This window comes from Apteryx mantelli, chromosome 3 (assembly GCF_036417845.1).
Source record: "Apteryx mantelli isolate bAptMan1 chromosome 3, bAptMan1.hap1, whole genome shotgun sequence".
In the NCBI taxonomy this organism is placed as follows: domain Eukaryota; kingdom Metazoa; phylum Chordata; class Aves; order Apterygiformes; family Apterygidae; genus Apteryx; species Apteryx mantelli.
In genome coordinates, this window is record NC_089980.1 from 83,291,218 (window position 1) to 83,310,518 (window position 19,301).

Below are 19,301 nucleotides of genomic sequence, written 5' to 3' on the forward strand. Positions count from 1 at the left end.
TTGTATCTTGACAGTATCACAGTAGCTACTTAGTAATAGTTTATTGAGAAGCTTAGAATGTATTTGGTCCACAAACTGCTATTTTTGAAGGGTTTGGTGCCGTCTGGAGCTGCGATAATTCAGTTCGTGGTTATGCATTCCTTCTAATCTGGCACAAAGCTGTGCCACTGCAAAAAAGGCAGTCTTGTACCCTGCTTTTCCACTTAGCTGTGTGTGCTGGCAGTGGGTTTCACGTGGCCTTGTACAATGAATCTGATCAGAGGCTGCCCTAGATACGAGTAATGGTTGTGTGTATGGGGTGGAGGGAGAGCGCAGGGCCTGGGCTGCCAGGAGCGAGCTGAAAGGTGTGAATGTGTCCAGCAGTGGGGAGAAGGGACAGGAGGGGACAGGACTCCTCCTTTTGATAGCAGTGTAAATTTATGCCATGTTTCAGTGACCATGTAGCTGCTATCAAAACCATGTAACTATGCTATTAGTAGCAAAATTCTGCATTTCTCTTCCTCCATGGTGATTAGCATACTTGACCTTAGCATTTGTTTTCTCCCTTCTGTATTAGTATCCTGGTAACCATTTAGTTGCTATGCTTTGCTCTTAATTCCTTTGTAAGCTAAGTGGAAAAGGACCATGTCTTCCTCTCATACTGTAGTTATCAGACCTGACCCTGATAAAGTTCAAAAGCCTCAGTTTCAGAATAAACAGTGCTGGGAAGAAGGCAAATAACAGTAACTCGCAGGAGAGTCAGATTCCTCCCTGGCTGATGTAGGCCAAGTGCATGAGGTCTGTAGTGAGTGTGTAATGTCTTGTGTGCAATGCAGATGCCGTTTGTGAAGGAGGCTTCAGCAAACGTGCTTGAAAGAAGTTTTTGATTAATAGCTAGAGCACATGTTGCTTTTAGGAAACATTTTAATGTTGTTACTGCTTATTCTTTTCCTTTGGAAATCTTTTCTTTCTTGAAAAAGTATAATGATAGAGTCGTTTTTTTTTTTTTTTATTGAAAAAACTTGAAGTCATACAACAGATGCAGTAATGCGGTTCCATCTAACAAGGAGAGGCACATTGACCCCCACACTTACAAGAACAACTCATTATTGCAGTTTTAAAAACACTGCAAAAAGAGAAGGAGCGGGATAGAACATTAACAAAAGACTTCATGTGCTTATTTCATAAAGTCCTGTATGGTTTTGCAATGCCAAGTTGAATGGGTCAGATTCTATACAGGCAAAAAACTCAGGTGAAAATGAGGAGGAAAAACAACCTTTTTTCTTTGTATTGCTTTGGCAATTTTGAGACTCCAGGTTACCAACACTATATTAGACTTCTGCAAATTGGGATAGCAATTAGTGCAACTGTCATACTGGCCTTTTATTCCATAGAAATCCCTTTTGTAGCATCCATGCAGTTCAACTGTGGCTATACATTTTAAGATTTACTCTTAATTCATTTGTGAACTTGTTTTCTAGCCTTCATGTGAGCCTAACTGTGATTCTTCTTCTTCTCAATATAGTGTAGTCAATTCTGTCCTTGATCAGATTTACTTAATCTCAACATAATTTAGTCTCAACACTGATAAGAAGTACTGGTATGTCATCGAACCATGTACTAATAAGGACTGGGTTGCCCTTTATTTCCTAATTGTTTCCTAATTTCCTAATTGTTTATGAGGTTTTTGGACTACTTTTCCCCTTTTATTTAGATCTCCCCCCATGTTCTTATCGCAAATTGTCATATCTCATATTTCATTCCGTCAAATTTGGTTGTGTATGTACTTTCAACCTAAGAAATAGAAAGTATTTGCTGACTGATTTCATGTCTCTTCAGCCTTTGTCCATGGTATTTAGCTCTTCTAACATTTCTTCTTAAATTAGTCTTTCTAAGCTTCTTAATCATTACCATTGCTCTTGTTTGAACATGTTTTACTAATTTCAGTGGTTTTCTGGTAACACGGTGCCCAGAACTGAACATGTTACTACAGCTGAGTTTACGCCAGAGCTATTTGAAGTCACTGTCTTATTCCCTCCCTCTCTCCCTTTCTCTGTGACCCGACGTATATAGGCGATCCAGACTTGCATTAGGCTTGTTTTCATGCAGATTAAATTGTGAATGCCTATTAAGTTTATTCTCCCTGTTAGTCTATGGTCTCTCATATATTAATTACTTTTCAGTTTACATGTCTATATTAAATTTGGATTGTGTTTTGGAATTTTCCCCAAGCTTTGCTGACTTTTGAAACTTTTTTTCATGCTTGCTTTCACTGCTTTCTGTTGGTAATGCTAACCTCTCAAGGATTCGTCTGTATTTTTCAGTATCTTACAGTTTTTTTGATGTTTCAATTTTGATTTTAATTAATTCCTTCTCATTAAAAAGCCCCCAAAGAACCCCACATATACCAGTGATTGAGTAAGGGTACAAGGGTATGATTAGATGTTCTCACCCCCATAACTGATTTATATTTGTAAAAGTATAGCAAAATATGGTGCAGCCCAGGTGTTGCTACCAAGAACGTTACTGATGATATTCTGCTGAGCAGAAACACTGTCACCCTCCAATGGCACCGATGGAGCAGAGTGGAGCAGTAAGTAGGTGGTGGTAAAATGCAGGCACCAGAATCACAGACTAGTTGAGGTTGGAAGGGACTTGTGGAGATCAGCTGTCCCACAGTCACAAATGGACCACAAGTCAGGATTTCTTAGTTTGGTCCACAGTCCTGTTTTCACCCATCTGTGAATACTATACAATGCTTCCTCGTGGCTGTTCTTCCTAGTGTGTTTCAGCAAGGCACAGCACCTTTCTGTTAAAATGGTTCCTTGCCTTGCTTTGGAAATGATTTACAACTAAGGCCTGATTCAGCCAGTGCAGGCTGCTCTCACTTTTCCTGCAGGAGAGCCACTAGCCCTGTCTTGCTGTGCTGGCAAGAAAATGGCTGATCTTGTGGGACGCTTAAAAGGAGCAGTTGTGTGCTGAAGCACTCAGCCTGATGTCGGGAAGATGTCTGGGTGGGAAGGGATGGGTAAATCCTCCTCTTCTTTCCTTACTCAGGGCACGGAGCAGTAGCAGAGCAAGTCAGAGACTGGTGTTCAGCCTTTAGAGAGCTAATCTTTTCCCATCGTGGACAGGGAAGTGGTAAGAGGGATCTCTGCAATATTAGTGTGTTTGGGGTTTCTGCTGCCGTATCCACCTCTTTTTTCTCCCTCATTGTCTGGTGAAGTGGTCTGAGAAGTGCTATGTCCCTGAGGCACAGCCCAGGGGGAGGTTCACATTTGTTTGCTCGACTATCAGTCAAAAAAAGGAACTTGTTTTCTTGTCGATGTTGGTTGCACTGATTCTTTATGTTGGGTTAGCTGTGGATGCAGGGGATTATCTTTCTCCTGAATACTGACAGCCCATAAAATTCAGGGGGAGAAGAATGCTCTCTGCAAACTGTTTTTTGTGATTGCTCAGGGGACGGCAAGCACTTGGCCAAAAGGGATCATTTGCTTAGCATAACTTTTGGCTTTCTGCTAGCTGTTAGTAATGGGCTGTGGGAACTACCGTTGGAGCTTAGACAATGCTGATTATTTAGACTGCATCTTTCAGGAAAAAATAAATAAACATTGCTTTTTTGGCATTGGCCATTGTTTTTTTGGACTTCACGTTTACTGTGTGGTACAACCTATTATGTGAAATGTTGTACTACTTTGTGCTGAGGCACTGAACAGTTTAAGGCAGAAGCCATGAGCATGTTTGGAGAAGATAATTAAAATTAGTATAATTAAAATCCCAGCCATTACTGGCCTAAATTATCCAAATGTTGTTTTCCTCTAGTCCAGAGAAGATTATTTTCCCACTGTTAAGGAACATGATGGAATTCCTCAGCAATGTGTGTTCCAGCAATAAATATTTGCATATAGGCTAGTACAGCGAAGATTATTTTTTTTCCAACAGCAAGCTGTGTCTCAGCAGTGACTTGAAGGCTTGCCAGGTCCTGAATGTCAAGGCCAAGCCCTTGTCAAAAAACAAGATAGTGAGGACCTTTGGACGCCACTGTGCAAAGGATGCTGTTTTAACTGAGCAGATGTTCTCAGTCCAAGCTTAATATGCCTGGAAGAGGTGCCAGTCGACAAAAATAGTTGTATTTTCTAGGGCAGATAGAAAAGAATGCTGTGTGTTTCAAGCTGGTGTTGCTTGTTGTGGAGGAGTCAAGCTGAGTACTTGGAGCTGTGGACGGCTTTCTGTGCTTGAGTCCTAAAAATGTATCTTGCTCTCACTATTTGGTTTGATGTCCTTAGAAGACCAAATTCTCAGATGCAAGTGGACCACCTGTGTGTTACCAGACAATTCAAAGCATCTAGAAAGCTGTTGGGAGTAGTCAACACCATGTGCTCATAAATGAGTGAAGTGTCTTGTTATTCTGGGCAGTGCTGAGAAGTATTTTTAGCCTTTTTTTTTTTTTAATTGCTGAAACATGATATCAGAAACAATTTTTTTTGTCTGTTTGGAGTGATGAATTGAAGCACACAGCTAATAGAGATAATATAAAATTATGCTCTCTGTGTTGTGTTATATGTGTATATACAACATGTGTATACTCTGCAAGACTGGATATATTCCAAAGTCAAAAACGTTTTGGTCAGTCAGCTAAGCAGACCTCATATACTATAGATATTTTTAAAAACCTGTTGTTAGCGTCTGGCAAAATTCTTAACTTTGCAAAACATATTGCCTTGCTTTTTAGCAGCCTTAATATTTCATTGACTTCTTGCATAGTCATTTATTGTGCTGAATTTGAAGGGTTTCTTTTTAATTTGGTGCAAACTATTAAGTTTGCATATGTGCTAGATTTAAGTAACGGGCTTGCTTTGAAGAATTTTGCTAGAGAAACCACTGGTTGCTTCCAAATCAGGTGTGTTCATAATTACCTAGTTATCTTTAATCTTCTCCCCTCTGTGTCCTCGCTTACTTGCTTTTCTGAAGAAAGTTCATTTTTATAGTTCAGTCTTAAAGACAAAGCTCACCTTGTTCAATAGATGGGAAGATTTGGCTTTAAAAAAGCCATATATTTGCTGTTCATCATGTCAAACTATTGAGGGTTTTTGGTAGAGATGGAATTTCTGGCTCTGAGAAGCAAGGAAAAATAAGTAAGTATCTAGTCCGGCTGGATTTGGGACTGTTTCTTTCTCTTTTTTGAATGTAGCCCAAGGACACTGAATTGAATATAGAAAAACATTTAGCACTGTGGTGGGAGAATAAGCAAAGGAAAAATTTTCATGACATGAAGTACAGTGGTAGCTGCTGATGTTGTCGCTTCACTGCATGGCATGACATGTATGACTAAGGGAGACTTTCACTGAAATAGTTTTGTGCTGGTGCATATTACTTCAACCAGTGGCATGGATAATGCTAATACAGAAGACTGTGTGACAATCCTAAAGTATTCTGTAAGCACCAAAGACTACTAAAGTTATCTGGTCTAGATTCACAAACCCAGATCAGATTAATTTTAGATCCAGAGATCCTTAAATGCTCTGCGCATGCTTTGCTTACCAGAAAAATCACCACTTTACCTTTCGTAAGTTTTATTAGACCACTTCCCAAATCAAAAAAAGTCAGGGTGATATCACCAATTTAGGATTTTGTAATGATATTATTGATCATCGTGCATGAAAAATAAAGCAAGAGGACTGTTAAATCAATCTCAAAGGCCAACAGATTTGTTGTAGATCTTTATCCAAATAGCTCTTTGCCCTTTCCATTCCTCACTTCCCAGTAGAGTGCAGTACCATCTTTAACGTAACTTCCTTGAGCGAGCATAGTAATTAATGGACTTATTTACTAGAAATTGCAGGTGCGACAAGTTTTATTCTCACAAAACTTTCAAACATAGAATATGTTGTGCGAGACCCTTTTTCTAGGCAGGTCTTTTGGGAGAATTTTCAAATGCCTTCTGTGTTTCATTTTGTTTGCAGGATGTAATCATGAATGCACATAGAGCAAGCAAGATTACGGTTTAAATCATAGTGAATGAAATTAACCATTTTAGAATAAAATTTGCCTTTAATATTTCTTCACATTCTACTTTCCCTCAAAAAGCACTGTTTTTCCTGTCAAGATGGCCTTCTCGCTAAAGATATACTACTTATATGGACCTTATCCTGAACCTATGTTGTCCAGGAGGGTAGGGTACACTAAAGCATCCACATACCTCATGTATATGTTGGGTTTGGGTTTTTTTGTTTTGTTTTGGATGGGGTTTTTTTGCTTGCTTTGTTTGAAAATAGCTGATATTCACTTAGTTATTTTTTTCAGTCTGTCTTTGGTCAGAAATTGGCATCAAATGTTTACTGTGTAGAATTGTAAGAAAAACATCATTTGTGGTAAATTTTACTATTAAAGCTATCCACTTTGTTAAGCAAAAGAAGTATTTGCTGAAGTGAAAAAATTGGACTTGTTGGAATTTTTTTTGTTATAGTCTTAAAAGATTTTAGAACTAGTAGATCTTGCCATCTTATACCTAGTTTTAAGTTAAAAATTAAAAGAGGAAAAATGTTTCTGCTTTTTCAGCTCCATTTTATCAATTTTTATTGAGCTAGGGATTGAAATGAACAAAACTAAATAGGAAAATATATTTTCTTTGAACCTACGGAAGATACCGCAGCTGTCAGGAGTTGGTTCATGACTTCAGCATGTTGGGATTCTGTGGTTTAGCCAATGATTTCTGTCCATTCAGTGTTATAATTCCCATTAAAGCTTTGACAAGAAGCGTGTACTAACTGAATGTTATTTATCTAATTTTAATAGTTGATGATATGTTTTGTTATTAATATAGGTTATCATAATTTCAAATGCATTTTAAAACTTTACAAGCAAATGCAAGTAAAAATGTTCTGTCCTAAAAAGTCAGTTTTAACTTTTTGAAACAGATTTAGCCATATTTTCACTCCCTTCTCCTCCTGGTGTCTTCCAAATACATGAAAAGGCAAAATTAGGCCAGGATGCACCCTAGATAATAAAAAACAAGAGAAATCTTTCTTTCAATGATTAAAGAAACTGGTGGAAGATGAGAAGTTACACCATGGCACTTGATGCTGGGATACTGCAGTCTGATCACAGAAGATCTAACATAGATCTTCCCTCACGTGGCTTCCCGATACAGATATAAAGGCGTCTCTGCCTCACCTGCTGTGCTTGGGGTTCAGGAACCTTGGTTCCTTGACTTTGCCTCCCTCCCCCAAGACCTGAAGATGAATTGGTAGCTGTACAGGTTTGGTCAAATTAAATTAGAACACAGTTAATCATCGTGTCATTTTGGAAAAGCTCTGTCTCAGTAACCAACTTGAAAAAGAACCAGTTCCTTGCAAGACTTTAGGACTATGGGACAGTATTCCTGTTCCTCCTTATCTAAAACTTGAAAAATCTAGGCACATGATCGTTTTGGAGGGATGCTGTTGTGATCTTAGCTGAGTGGAAAGGTCTTCTAAGTTGTGCAGATATTTACAAGTTAATTTTCAAAGCTTGAACTAGCCAGCTAAGTGCTCTCTATAGCCAACATGGAGAAATGGACACCTCCAGCAGAGAGAGTGATCCTACCTGTTTTCATACATCAGTTTTGAGATTAACCGAATTGCCATCTAGTGATGTCTGTCTCTCTCCATCTACTACAGTGGGAGTATAGCTGGCTGATTTTAACTTATCTTTCAGGTATCTACCATCCCTTGTGCCACTAGTTTGTAAAAAGTCCAGCATATTAATATGCCTGTCAAAAGTCATTCACTTCGTGGGGTACTTTTCAACAACCACCCATTTACCCGTAAGCAAACTTAAACGTTGATACATGGTGTTACCCTGCTCAAACAAAACAACTTAAAAAAATGTTGCTGTTTTGTTACCAATCCAGAGCATCAACTGGAACCTTCATCTTCATGAAGTTATTTTAATCTTCTTGAAATGAAAGCCGATGTACCATACAGAATTATATAAGGTCTGTTCCCATTATACGAATTCTTTTCTGTTTTGTGTCTGAACTAAACATCACACTATTCATGTGTAAAACAAACACAGTTTGTGAATGCTCTGAATCTTGTAGAACAGAAACCTTTAGAAATTAAAAAAAAAGGGGAGGGGGAATGAAGATGCTAATGGCTACTTAATTATACCATACCACAAATAGAGTAGGCCTTTCTGGAGCTTTGGTAGAAGTAAGTGAAAACATGATAAGAGAAAAATAAGACCAGAAAGGCCTTAAAGTGGGCAGGAATACCTTTATATGTATTATTTGAAACAGATGTTTGTTTGGCTTGCTCTGAAAACCTACTGGGAGGAGACCCAACAGCCTTCTTGGCAGTCTCCTTTAGTATTTCGCAGTCATTATAGTTAGAAGGTTTTCTTATTGTACAAATACATTTTTTCTTGAAGCAGTGATCTATAATGAAACACCATGTTCCAGCTTAGTTTTTTCGCATGCAAAATAGAACTTCATAATACTTTTTACAGGCCATATTCCTGATTAAACATCCCAGTTGGTTGTTTACTTTTCTTCTAAAGCATGTTGTTGTTGGATCATGCTCAGTTTGACTGTAATCTTCAGAGCAGTTCACAGTGAGACATGCAGCCTGGATTATGTGAAGATGAATGGAAAGCCTGAAATCTGTTACTTGTGAAGCTTTTATTCTTGAAAGCGGTTAGAATTATATTTCCGCATTCTGTATTTAAAATGCATGTACGGTTAGAGAATTCCTTTTCTCCTGTATGCTAAAGTTGTAGGGGAGAGTCCAAGAAGTACGGTAAGTGTTACCTGCACATATCGGCAGGCCTAAAGCTATCAAACTCTCTCCTGTGTAGAACTAAAAGAAGTTGTAGCAGGATCTGAACATTTAGTGGTGTTTGCCTTAGTTATGTATTTGAATTTTGGATGAGCTTTTCATCTCAAACAGCTTTCAGAGCTATGAATTCATTTGTAAAAAAATGATAAAATAATTTTTAAATCAGTGACACTGGACTAAAGTTTGTTTAAACAAAGTTTGTTTGTTTCAAATGAGCTTGTTTTATATAAAGCAAAACTTGATAAATTGCCAAACAAGTGTTACATTTCTGACACAACAAACTGCTTTGTGAATCCCGTAATATCTAGGACATTGTTAACCATTACTGTTTTGGAGATTAATTGTACAATTATTTTGTGCAGGTACTGACTGGAACATCTCATCAGAGTTACCCAGCTACCAGCTATCAGGACTTCAGCAACTGGGAATCTCTAATGAAAATAAAAGAAGGGCTGCTAAGGCAGAAGGAGATTGTAATCGATCGGTGAGTAACCTCCTCTGGCTGCATTGACTAGACCTAAAAGCTGTGATATTATAACTGACTTTTAGGAGAGCTGTTTATTCAGGAAAGTGTTTAGGTTTCAGACCAGCAAATATTTATGCACAAATATGTGGGACCTAGTCCTTGCAAGGCGGTAAGACTGGCTAAAAGTCTTTTACAAAGTTGGATATTTGCCTAGAAGTTTAATGCCTTTGCAATGGAAAAGGAAGAGTGAGACCAATAGCCCGTTGTGCTGTCGGCTTACCCAGCTTAGCTTCTTGCAAGTCTGGGGATTTGTGTCAGACATCTTCCTGCTTGTACTGGTCTTTGGAAGTGACCAGCAGGGTGAGACTGGTAAATTGCATTGCACCAATTTTTTGTTTTCATGACAAGTAGAGAAATGCACTATATTTGAAACCAGTTGATAAAGCTTTGAGAAAGTGGCCTTTGCATGCAAGTGGTAAAATCCTACTCAAATGCTCATGCAAGTTATTTGGATAGTAAATCCACTATGTATATGTAAATAAATACTTTGTTCCCTATTGAAATTGCTGTCAGTCTGGAATAGGCTATGGCAGCAACTCACAGCTGAAAGTTTCTGGTGCATCTGAAGTAATTTCTGGAGTTCTTGATGTTTAGATGAAATGAAGCCTTGATGGGGAAAATATGTGCTTTTTTATTTTATTTTATTTTATTTAATAAAGAGCTTCATCCTAATGAAGCTTACACTAAAGATGTCATCAGGAGCTGCATGAGGACATTTAAGAAGGACATTTTTATAATTGACATAATTACAGTTTGGCTTAGTCTATGTTTTGATGATAAACTCTTGGCTTGTGGCTAAAAGAGGAGTTGCTGTTCTTGTCTTGAAATAGTTGTGCCCTCTTATTGATGCTTTGCTCCACAGCATGAGGAGCACTGTGTAAAGCAGGTAAGTTAATCACAGGAATGATAGGCATCTGTTGTGAAGGTTTTTCTGGTTCTGTCTAACAGTTCCTCTCATTTAATGGGTGGATGTAGATAACTTGGGTGTAATTTACTTTGAGACCAGGAGGATTATGCTTGTGTACAATCTGTTTCATTGGGCTGTGTCATCTCAGCCTTCGTGCTCATTACAGCATGGAAAAACATGGTCTTTGCTAAATTGAGAGAGGATCAGATAAGAACGTGGTAGTTTAAAATCTGCCATGTGCTAGGGTTTATAGATAAGCTTTGGAGACATGACCTAGAATCCTAGGCCCTACTCGTAAGCTGCTGGTGAATAAAAAGGTCCAGGTTATGAATAACCAAGAGCTGTAATGACCTGTAATAGAGCAAGGAATTGCTCAGGTTTAACACGTTTCACGGTTGTGAACTGCGGTGGCCGAGATGTGGGCACGCCATCCTGCTCTGCTGCAGAGGCGGTGATTTCCCAAAGGGATACGCAGTTGAAACAGAAACATCCTCAGCTGTTGCAGAGGACTCCTCTGTCAGAGCCTTTTGAGCGGCTGCTTCAGGGCTGTCTAAATTACAGCAATTTTTCCAGGCTTGCTGTATCAATAGTAATGCTGTAATAACCTGCAGCCCGCCTCTTGGTGCCCAGGCTGTCACCAGTGTTTGTAAGCATGTCGCCCATGACGGCTAGGGCTGCCTTTGCCTCTGTCAGGCACATATCATCCTCTAGGTGAAGGTTTGTTATGCAATGGCAGCTAAAACTTCAGCTCACATTATTCTTCTCACACTGAAAATGTGTTTTCAGCCAAAGGTGAAGTTTCATTTGACTGAAGTGACAGTTTGCAACCTAGTTACCGGCTAATGTTACTTGATACTGTCCATGCACAGGAAGAAAAGCTATTTCTTGATATCCAATGTCAATGTGTTAGTTCCTTTTTCTGCAAGACATATTTTATGTCACTTAATGACAGAGAATACAATTCTCTCTGGATTTCTTCCAGAAGTCAGTCGAGGTGATTCCTTTTCATTCAACTGAAAAGACAGAATGTGTTTGGGAAGCTATTAAAGTGAATAAAGACCAGCTAGTGGTCTTACATTCATTTGCTTTAAGTAGACCTCCTCAGTGTTAGCATTAAACACATTGTAAATTACAGTAATGCAATTTAACCATAGGCTACAGAAAAGGCTCTTTTGTGAATAGTGAGCCTCCATTTTGGCAAAATACTTGCCTTAAAAGTAGTGATTTGAAAAAGAAATAAAAATCTATCTTAAACAGATAACTTGTGATATTTTAAATTAGTACAAAACAGTGTTGCGTATTTAGAAAGATTTTTACAACAGATTTTCTTCCATGATGTTTTTTAAAAAAGGAGTATGGTTTTCTATGACAAATAAAAATATTGTTGGTTCCACTCATGGAGAAAATAAAATATAGTTGCAGTCTAAAAACCTAGAAATAGAACACTATTGTAAAGCACTAGTGTTGTATTATATTTATTATTACATTTGATATTTATAGTACTTAAGCATGAGTAATATCTTTCTTCAGGGCACCAGGGTTTACAGCTAAGTCAGTTGGAGGCACAAGCCATGGCACTGAGAGTTAATTTGGTGTTGGGGAGTAAACATAGGTCTTTCAGCTCCTGGTCTTTCTTGTCTTGAGCCTACCTTAAATGTCTTTTTCAGAATATGACTTAACTTGGGAATAGTGGCCTAAAATAAATATAAAAGCCTAACATTGCTAAGATTCGGTTAATTATAATTCAAGGTGATGGTATTTAAATTGCAAAGTCCATGCTTTGAGGAAGTGGAGGAGCAATTCTTTTGTTGAGTGAGGTTTCGATAATAGGCGTTTTGCTGAAATAGCCCTTCATGTATGATTCTTATGGAGGTTTAAAAGGTTTAGTTTCTTGAAATCATGTCTGACGCTGAATTTACAAACGGGTAACTGGAGGATGTCAGCAAGGCTAGTTTAATTCTGGAGGGGAAAGAAACTTGGGAGAGACAGATGAACCTCCTGTCAGAAAACTGGAAGAACAGTATAGGATCCTGCTTGTGGCTGTCCGAGGAGGGTGCTCCAGACCCAGCTGTTTGCTGTTGACAGGTACAAGGAAAAGCTGAATGAAAAGAAATATATTGGAAGCACCCTTATCTTGCTCTTGTCACCAGCTGCGGTTTCGACCCTGAGGTCATTATCAAGTGTTTTTAAGTTAAAACACCCTCTTCTGTTGTTGCGTATTGCCCCAGGGCACAAGTAATCCAGGAGGTGAAAGAGATTAACGTCACTTTGCACTGCCGCGCACCTTGTTCTGCACAGCGATGAATCCCAGGTCTGCTGACGTGCAGGCCCTGGAGGCTCGCGACAGAACAGTCTCCTTAAGCTGGTCTACCTTATTTGTTTATTTAAAGGTGGGGGGGGGGAGGAGGAAAAGGAAACAGAAACCTGCTGCCTGCCTCCCTTCTTTTCCACACTATGATAAAAAGGCAACAAAAGTCTAGCCCTTCCGGATTAGATTACTAAACTTCCTTGTTTTAAATCTGCAGTCTAACAGTTTTGAATAGCTGCAAACAAGTTTGAAAGCGTTGTTAAAAAGACACAGGGAATAATACTTGGTACGTACATCGACATACTTGGATAACTTTTTGTGTCGCCAGAAACTGAAAGCCATGAATAGAATTTAAAAAAACTCAGACACTTGCATTTGTAAAATATAATGAGTAGCTTCATTTTTATTGTATACACTGTGTTGAACTTCAGATTTACTAATAGATTGGTTAAAAATGATTTGACTTGTGTAGTTGCATATTTTAAGTGTAGATGACATGGTAGCATAAATGGGTGGGTATAAGAGTGGTTTTGTTCTACGGTATAAAGCTACTCTAGGGATCCCTGCCAAATTAGCTGACAAGAGACTGCAGTTGGTTAAGTCTGCTCTAAAAAATGGAATTCCAACCCTGCTTTTTTATAGAGGGAATATGTGGTGGGATGAAGGAAGCCTTGCATGTGTGTGCACACAAACGCAGCTGCCTTCTGAAAGGTGTGTCATGGCGCTTTTCTACATAAGGTCTGTTGGTACAGACTGTGAATAAGGACTAAAGGATTTGGCTGTAACAGGAACCTGCAGCTGTAAAACTTATTACTAGATTGTCTGTCACCCACTGTACAAAATAATTGTATTATTTCATTGCCTTACTACTTCAGGAGTTTAATATGTAACACTACATTATGTTTAGCACCAGAGGGAGCCAGCAGTGTTTGTACTGGTTTAGTAAATTATAGTGTTACACTTTAATTCTTTGTGTCGCTCCTCTGTTCAGTACACTAGCAATACTGAAATTATAATGGTCGGTAAGATTGGGAATGTCTCTAAGACCGGCCTGCCACTGTAGATGTCTCCAACACGGTATTGGCACTGCTTGTTTGGCAAGGATTGCATGTAGAGGGTATGTGAATAAATGCCAAATATCTGAACATATGACATAAGCTGCTGAGAATAACACAATGTTCTCTTCCAGACAGCTTAGGGGCATTCAAACTGCTTTTTAAGGAAAGGTGGGTATAAAAGTTATAATTTTAGTCAGTAGCTTTTACTCCTCAGGGCATAATAATTTTTAAATTCTTAAAACAGCCGCTAAATCATTAGCTTTGCATAGAGGAATTGTGCTTAGATGTTTTCATTTGGACAGTTGAATTAATTTTCTTTGCCTTTTGTCAAATTGCCCTGTCTTGATTTGTTGTTATCAAACTGCATGTGTTGATAATATTCATTCTACTGCTAATGTAAAGCCTCAATCCTCTTGATTTTTGGGATGCTCTGTTAAGATCTTCAGCATTAGTATATCCACTTGAATGACATATTTATGCAGTAAATTCTGAGGAAGTCATATTAAAAGCTTTATGCCACCCTGGATACGAATGAATGCATGTAAAAATGGGAGTCCTGTGCAGGCGGTAAGGCTGTAAGGAACCCTCCCAGAGTATCTTGCTGTGTAAAATATTGCTTGCTCACAATAATAACTTGAAAAAACATACATTTATCTTTTTCTTAATGTCGCTGATTGCCTTGATAATTTGTGATTGAGGTTTTTGTATCTTGGGCTAGTAAACTTTCAGGATGATTTTGCTATAGGATAATTATTTTAGCAGTTTTAAAAGTTCACCTTTTCACAGATGGATGCTACTAATATCAATGAAATGGAAATTGTTAACAGTCTTTCATTAGATTTTACGTAATAGCCTAAGCCTTGGCAATAATGAAAGAAAGTATGGCTAGAAAGGACCTATCTAATCTACCTGCCAGGCCTAAGGGAGGATAAACTATAAGCTGTATCATTCCTCATAGATGTTTATGTAACCTGTTCGTAAAAGCCTTCAATAACAGATGTTCTACCATCTTTCTAGGTTGCATAGTGTGGTGATTTATTAGTTTAAACAAAAGAAAACTTTTCCTAATATGTCTCGGTCTTTCCTCATAGGTCATGTTTTCTAGACCTCTGGTAGCTTTTGTTATTCTTTGGATTCTCTCCAGGTGATTTGCATCTTTCTTGAAGTGTCCAAACAGGACAGTTGAGGCCTCCCTTCTGCTGCGTGTTGGTGCATCATACAGGCCATCCTCCTGCGATGATTGCTTTTTTTGCAACACAGCATTGTTGACTTGCATTTAGTTGTCATCAGCTGTAATCCCAGATCTTTTCCTGTGGAGCTGCTGCTGAGCTCATTTCTATTCTGTAGATTAATTTTTTTTTTTTTTTTAGAAGGTTCTTGTTTTGGACAGAGCTGAAAACAGTGGGGGAAATGCAAGGCTTGCTCTGTGTTCGTTGTGTCAGGAGATTGCACAAGTTGAAAAACTCCTGCAGTGGGAGAGAGGGTGCAGTTCATTCTGAGCAGACAGCTGTGTCTGTATCCCACTCTTTTCTCACACTCTGCTTGACTAAATAGCAAAAAACATTTGATAAAGTACAGTACAGTTGTTGACTGTGCTTCTGACTGGCCTCCCTGTACTTCACCACTAACTGACCTCCCGGGGTCAGACTAACATTTCAAGCTTCTGTGCAATTCAAGAAAATGGTCAGTTAAAAAAAATAGCAATCCATCCAGAGGAGAGATTGCATCCTGACTCCCAGAGGTGGTGTTCCCGTCTTGTCAAGATGAACTTGCCCTGTGACTGGTGGAAATGTAGAGTTTGCTTTGAACCGCAGACATTTAATGCCTTGCAAAAAACCCAGACTTTACTGCATAAGAAAGCTGGGACCATTTTCATTCCCGAGCTTTAGTGACATCAGCATTCCTTGGCCTTTTTGTCTTCTGAGTTATGGAAAATGTATTTGCATTGTTTTTTAGGACTGATCTCTCTCCCTATCAGTACTCTGCATGTTTGCACTCGTCTCCCAAGAGATCATGCCTTTAAAACAAAGGGATATGAAAATTAGTATCCAACTTCTTAAGCAACAAAACAAAGTAGGATACCTCTAACTGTGGCGTGGGCTGAGAGATGTCTGTACTATAGAAGGACCTGTATTATATTATATTTTACATCCTGATTCTGAGGAAATCTGTTCAGGCATTTTTGCCTAAAGCAATTACTTCTCTGTAACTTGTGATCTTTGAAGGTGAGCATCAATTGTCATTTTATTTATTATGAAGTTAGCAATGTCTGTTTTCTGGTAGAAAAAGCTCTCTTCTAAAGTTCTTGAAGTGTTCAAAGATATTAGACCTTTTTCTTGACCTCTAGTGTAGGACTCTTAAGAAACTTAAATTAATGTAAATTTAAAAGTTACAGGGAGGAAGTGCTTTGCTGGCAGACATAGGTTTTTAAAAACTCTTTCATGTTAGAATCAATCAATGGTAAGATGGATTAATAGAGAACAGATGAGTTGGTCCCATGTTTCAGGTAACGCAGTTTATTTCCAGCTGAATGCAATATACAACCTTGTGTTACCGGGCTGTTGAGATGCGTGTGCATGTGAGTTTCTGTATAAGCCTATATCCACAGTTGTTGTTAGCTAGTCCTATCTGAGCATGAGAAAATGATGTGAAGGTCAGTTATGTCATACTAACGTTTTGAGAGATACCCAGAAGCAATTTGTATCTTAAACAGCTTATTTATTATTAATGCTAGTCTCTGTAGACAGTCCAGGCTCTTGCAAGTTGAGCTGAGCTGTGTCCTGTGCTACCCCTCATCCTCTGTGCTACCTTGAATGTCAGCTGCTAATGGGGGGGTTCCCGAAAAGGATTGTTTGAGCCAAAGGATGGAACTACAAGTGAATCAAAACTGGTATTTTTTCCCTCATTGATATTTCACAGTTATGGCTGTAACTTTCTTTTTGCTCATTGAAATGGATCCAGTTAAAGTGTCAAGTGTCACCAGTTGTTTTCCTCGGGACTCTAGCAAGCTTGGTAAGCAGAGTCACGGCCCTCCGGTGTGGGGCGAGCTTGTCTGACCCTTCCTGGGGTGTAGTGTGAGCTTGTCTGATCCTTCCTGGGGCATAAGCATGTTTTCTTCTCCGTGTTAGTCCACAGAGAAGAGTGCTGGAAGGAGGGTGCACCACCGGAGGCAGCCCCGTGCTGTCCTTACCACAGGCTGGGTAGAAGAGTTAAAATTCATGCATCTTAATTAAATTTTCTTCTGAAGCATCAATTTAAATAAGGAATGCTTCTAAATGCTCCTTCCAAAAGGGTCTCTCATTCCTGCATTTGGCAGCTTTTTTTTTTTTTCAAACCTTCTTATTTTTTTTAAACATCTGCCCCCTTTGAGTCCCATTAGTTGGTTGATGAGGTTAGAGCAGGGCATTGCCTCCCTTCTGTTTCTCTCTGAGCTGGGGGGTGATGGGAGAGAGGTGCCAGACAGGAATCTAAAGTGAAATACAAAGAATGCTTTTATCTTCGGTTTGACAGGGAAACGGCTTGAGATCATGTGAGCCGTCCCCGGAAACTTTCATAATAAGCCAGTAACTCTTGTTTTGCTGTTACCGTAGAATTGTAACGCTCATTCACGGGGAAAATCAGGCAATTTGTGAGCGGGACTAATTTTGGTGGTAACCGGATACAGTGTTGCCATCAAACCCAGCTGTATGGGCTGTGGCCTGGTCACTGTAGAGCTGTGTCTCAGGGGCGAGCTCCTCCCAGGGTCTCGAATACCACAGCCTAGGCCTGTCAACGCACAGGTGGCTTCTAGAATCGCAAAATTTGGAGGAGCTTCATATCTGGAGACTTCAGTCCTGTGCAAGACGGATTGAAAATTCCTGCCTTTAAAAATTACAGGAAAATGAGTAGGCTGGAGTGAGGTGGTGCAGCTGGGTAACTCTCGTGTCCGTGGCAAACAAAAGTGAATTTCATCCTTTTTTAACATCTTAAACCCATGGGGAGAACAGCCGATTAGAGACGGGGAAGAGGAGATGAGTGTTTGCAAACATTTGTCACAACAGTTACAGAATTTCAGTCTCCTCTTGTTTGACTCTGCAAAGACAGAGACTGCACATGTGATTAGAAACAGCACGGCTCGTCCAGGCCGACGAGCAGCGTTGTTGTCGAGAAGGTAACACCTCTCCATTTTAGGATTATTTACCTGTTTTGGGACTACCAAGAGTGGCAGTCACCATCTACGTGAGCAGAAATTCGAAAGGGCCTAAATGCTGAAGGCTTTTTTGGAAGTGCCAGGATTACTGACTGGTGGCAGAGAGGCCTCTGGGGTCAGCGTTCCCAGCGCCACACACGAGCTGTGTTTGCGACAGCGTCTGAACTTTTCCGCACTCCTTTTAAATAAGGCTCAGAGCCTGCGGTTATGCTGTGGATCAGTAGTAACAGCTGTGGGGTAACAGAGGATTAAAACTGTCTTAGCATATGACAACATCAGTGATAAAATGCATGTGGTATGAGGTCTCCAAAGGCTTACAGGGTTGTATGTAAATAGTAAATATGTTTCTATGGTGCTTATTTTTTATCTTGCTTGTAACTGCTGGTCTGTTTTCAATTTTCTTTTTTTTCTGGTTGCTGTGAGATTAATCATATTTTGAGAGAGGTGATTGTGTGAAGAAGTTGTACAGGATCTACACAGACTTAAAATATTTGTACTGTGTTTCGTTGGCAAATTTTTAGAGTGGAGGAGAGTGTCATGCTTTGCAGAAGGAAAAGAAAAAAATAGCCACGCTCTCTGCTAGTGCAGCTCTGTTTCATTGTGGATTAATTTGTTTCACTTTTTTCCTGCAGGGATTTGGTAGGGTAGGGAAAGGATTACGAAAGGAAATATGGTAATGTCGTTGGAAGTTCAAAAATACTTCAAGCTGTTTGGTTCAGGCTGTTGAATTGCTGTTGGTTAGGGAAGGCGCTGGTAAGATACGATCAGCCACAAAGAGGAAATCGTATAGTATCCTCAAGGGGTGAGTGACAAATGGCTAAATAATTTTAAAACAAATGTGGCAAAGTTATTTTAACAGATATTATATCCAGTAAGTAATGAGATGATTTAAAAAAAAAAAAAAGACTTTTGATCATAGGTTAAGACATCTCATACTAAAATGACTTTGCAATCTGTGACTAAACATGCAACAAAACTCGTCAACACTTTATATTTTCTCATGTGATTACACAAGCTGTTGAGCTCATTATATATGAGCTGTTACAAGTAAAGAGCATATTCTTTCTCCTAATCCTGACACCTACTTTTTCCAAAATAAGTTTGTAGCTTGCTTTGTAGTGCCATCGTACAAAAAGACCCCAACCAGACCTGCATATTATGAATTGCATTGCATGAATTGTTTTAAGATACTACAGAATCGCATCCTGTTTTAGACTGATTTCCCATTAATCTTAATTCTTTACAGACGTAAAAATAAGGCAACATAAAAAGATGAGTGTTTTTAGGGGTTCATCACATCTTTTGCAACACAGCTTAGAAGTTTAGCTTCTAATATATTCTCTCTCTCTTTTTAAATAGTGAATTCCTCTTGTAAACCAAATGATTGGGATACGGTCAGCTGATGACTAGCTAGGAGAACTTATGTGGCTAAGATACTCCCTTTAAATAATTTTTTAAATTTTATTTCTCTTAAAATTTGCAGCTGGCATCTTTTCAACTAATACATTTTTAGGGAAA

General features: G+C 39.0%; 1 protein-coding gene across 3 annotated transcripts in view; it reads left to right on the forward strand.

The window, feature by feature from the left end:
- The window catches only part of CEP85L (centrosomal protein 85 like), a 118,965-nt gene that overhangs the window by 78,841 nt on the left and 20,823 nt on the right, over nucleotides 1–19,301 (forward strand). For all 3 annotated transcript variants that reach the window (XM_067293800.1, XM_067293801.1, XM_067293802.1), the window contains one exon: nucleotides 9,158–9,279. In XM_067293800.1, coding sequence (XP_067149901.1) covers nucleotides 9,158–9,279 — 122 coding nt within the window. The remainder of the gene's footprint in view (nucleotides 1–9,157; nucleotides 9,280–19,301) is intronic.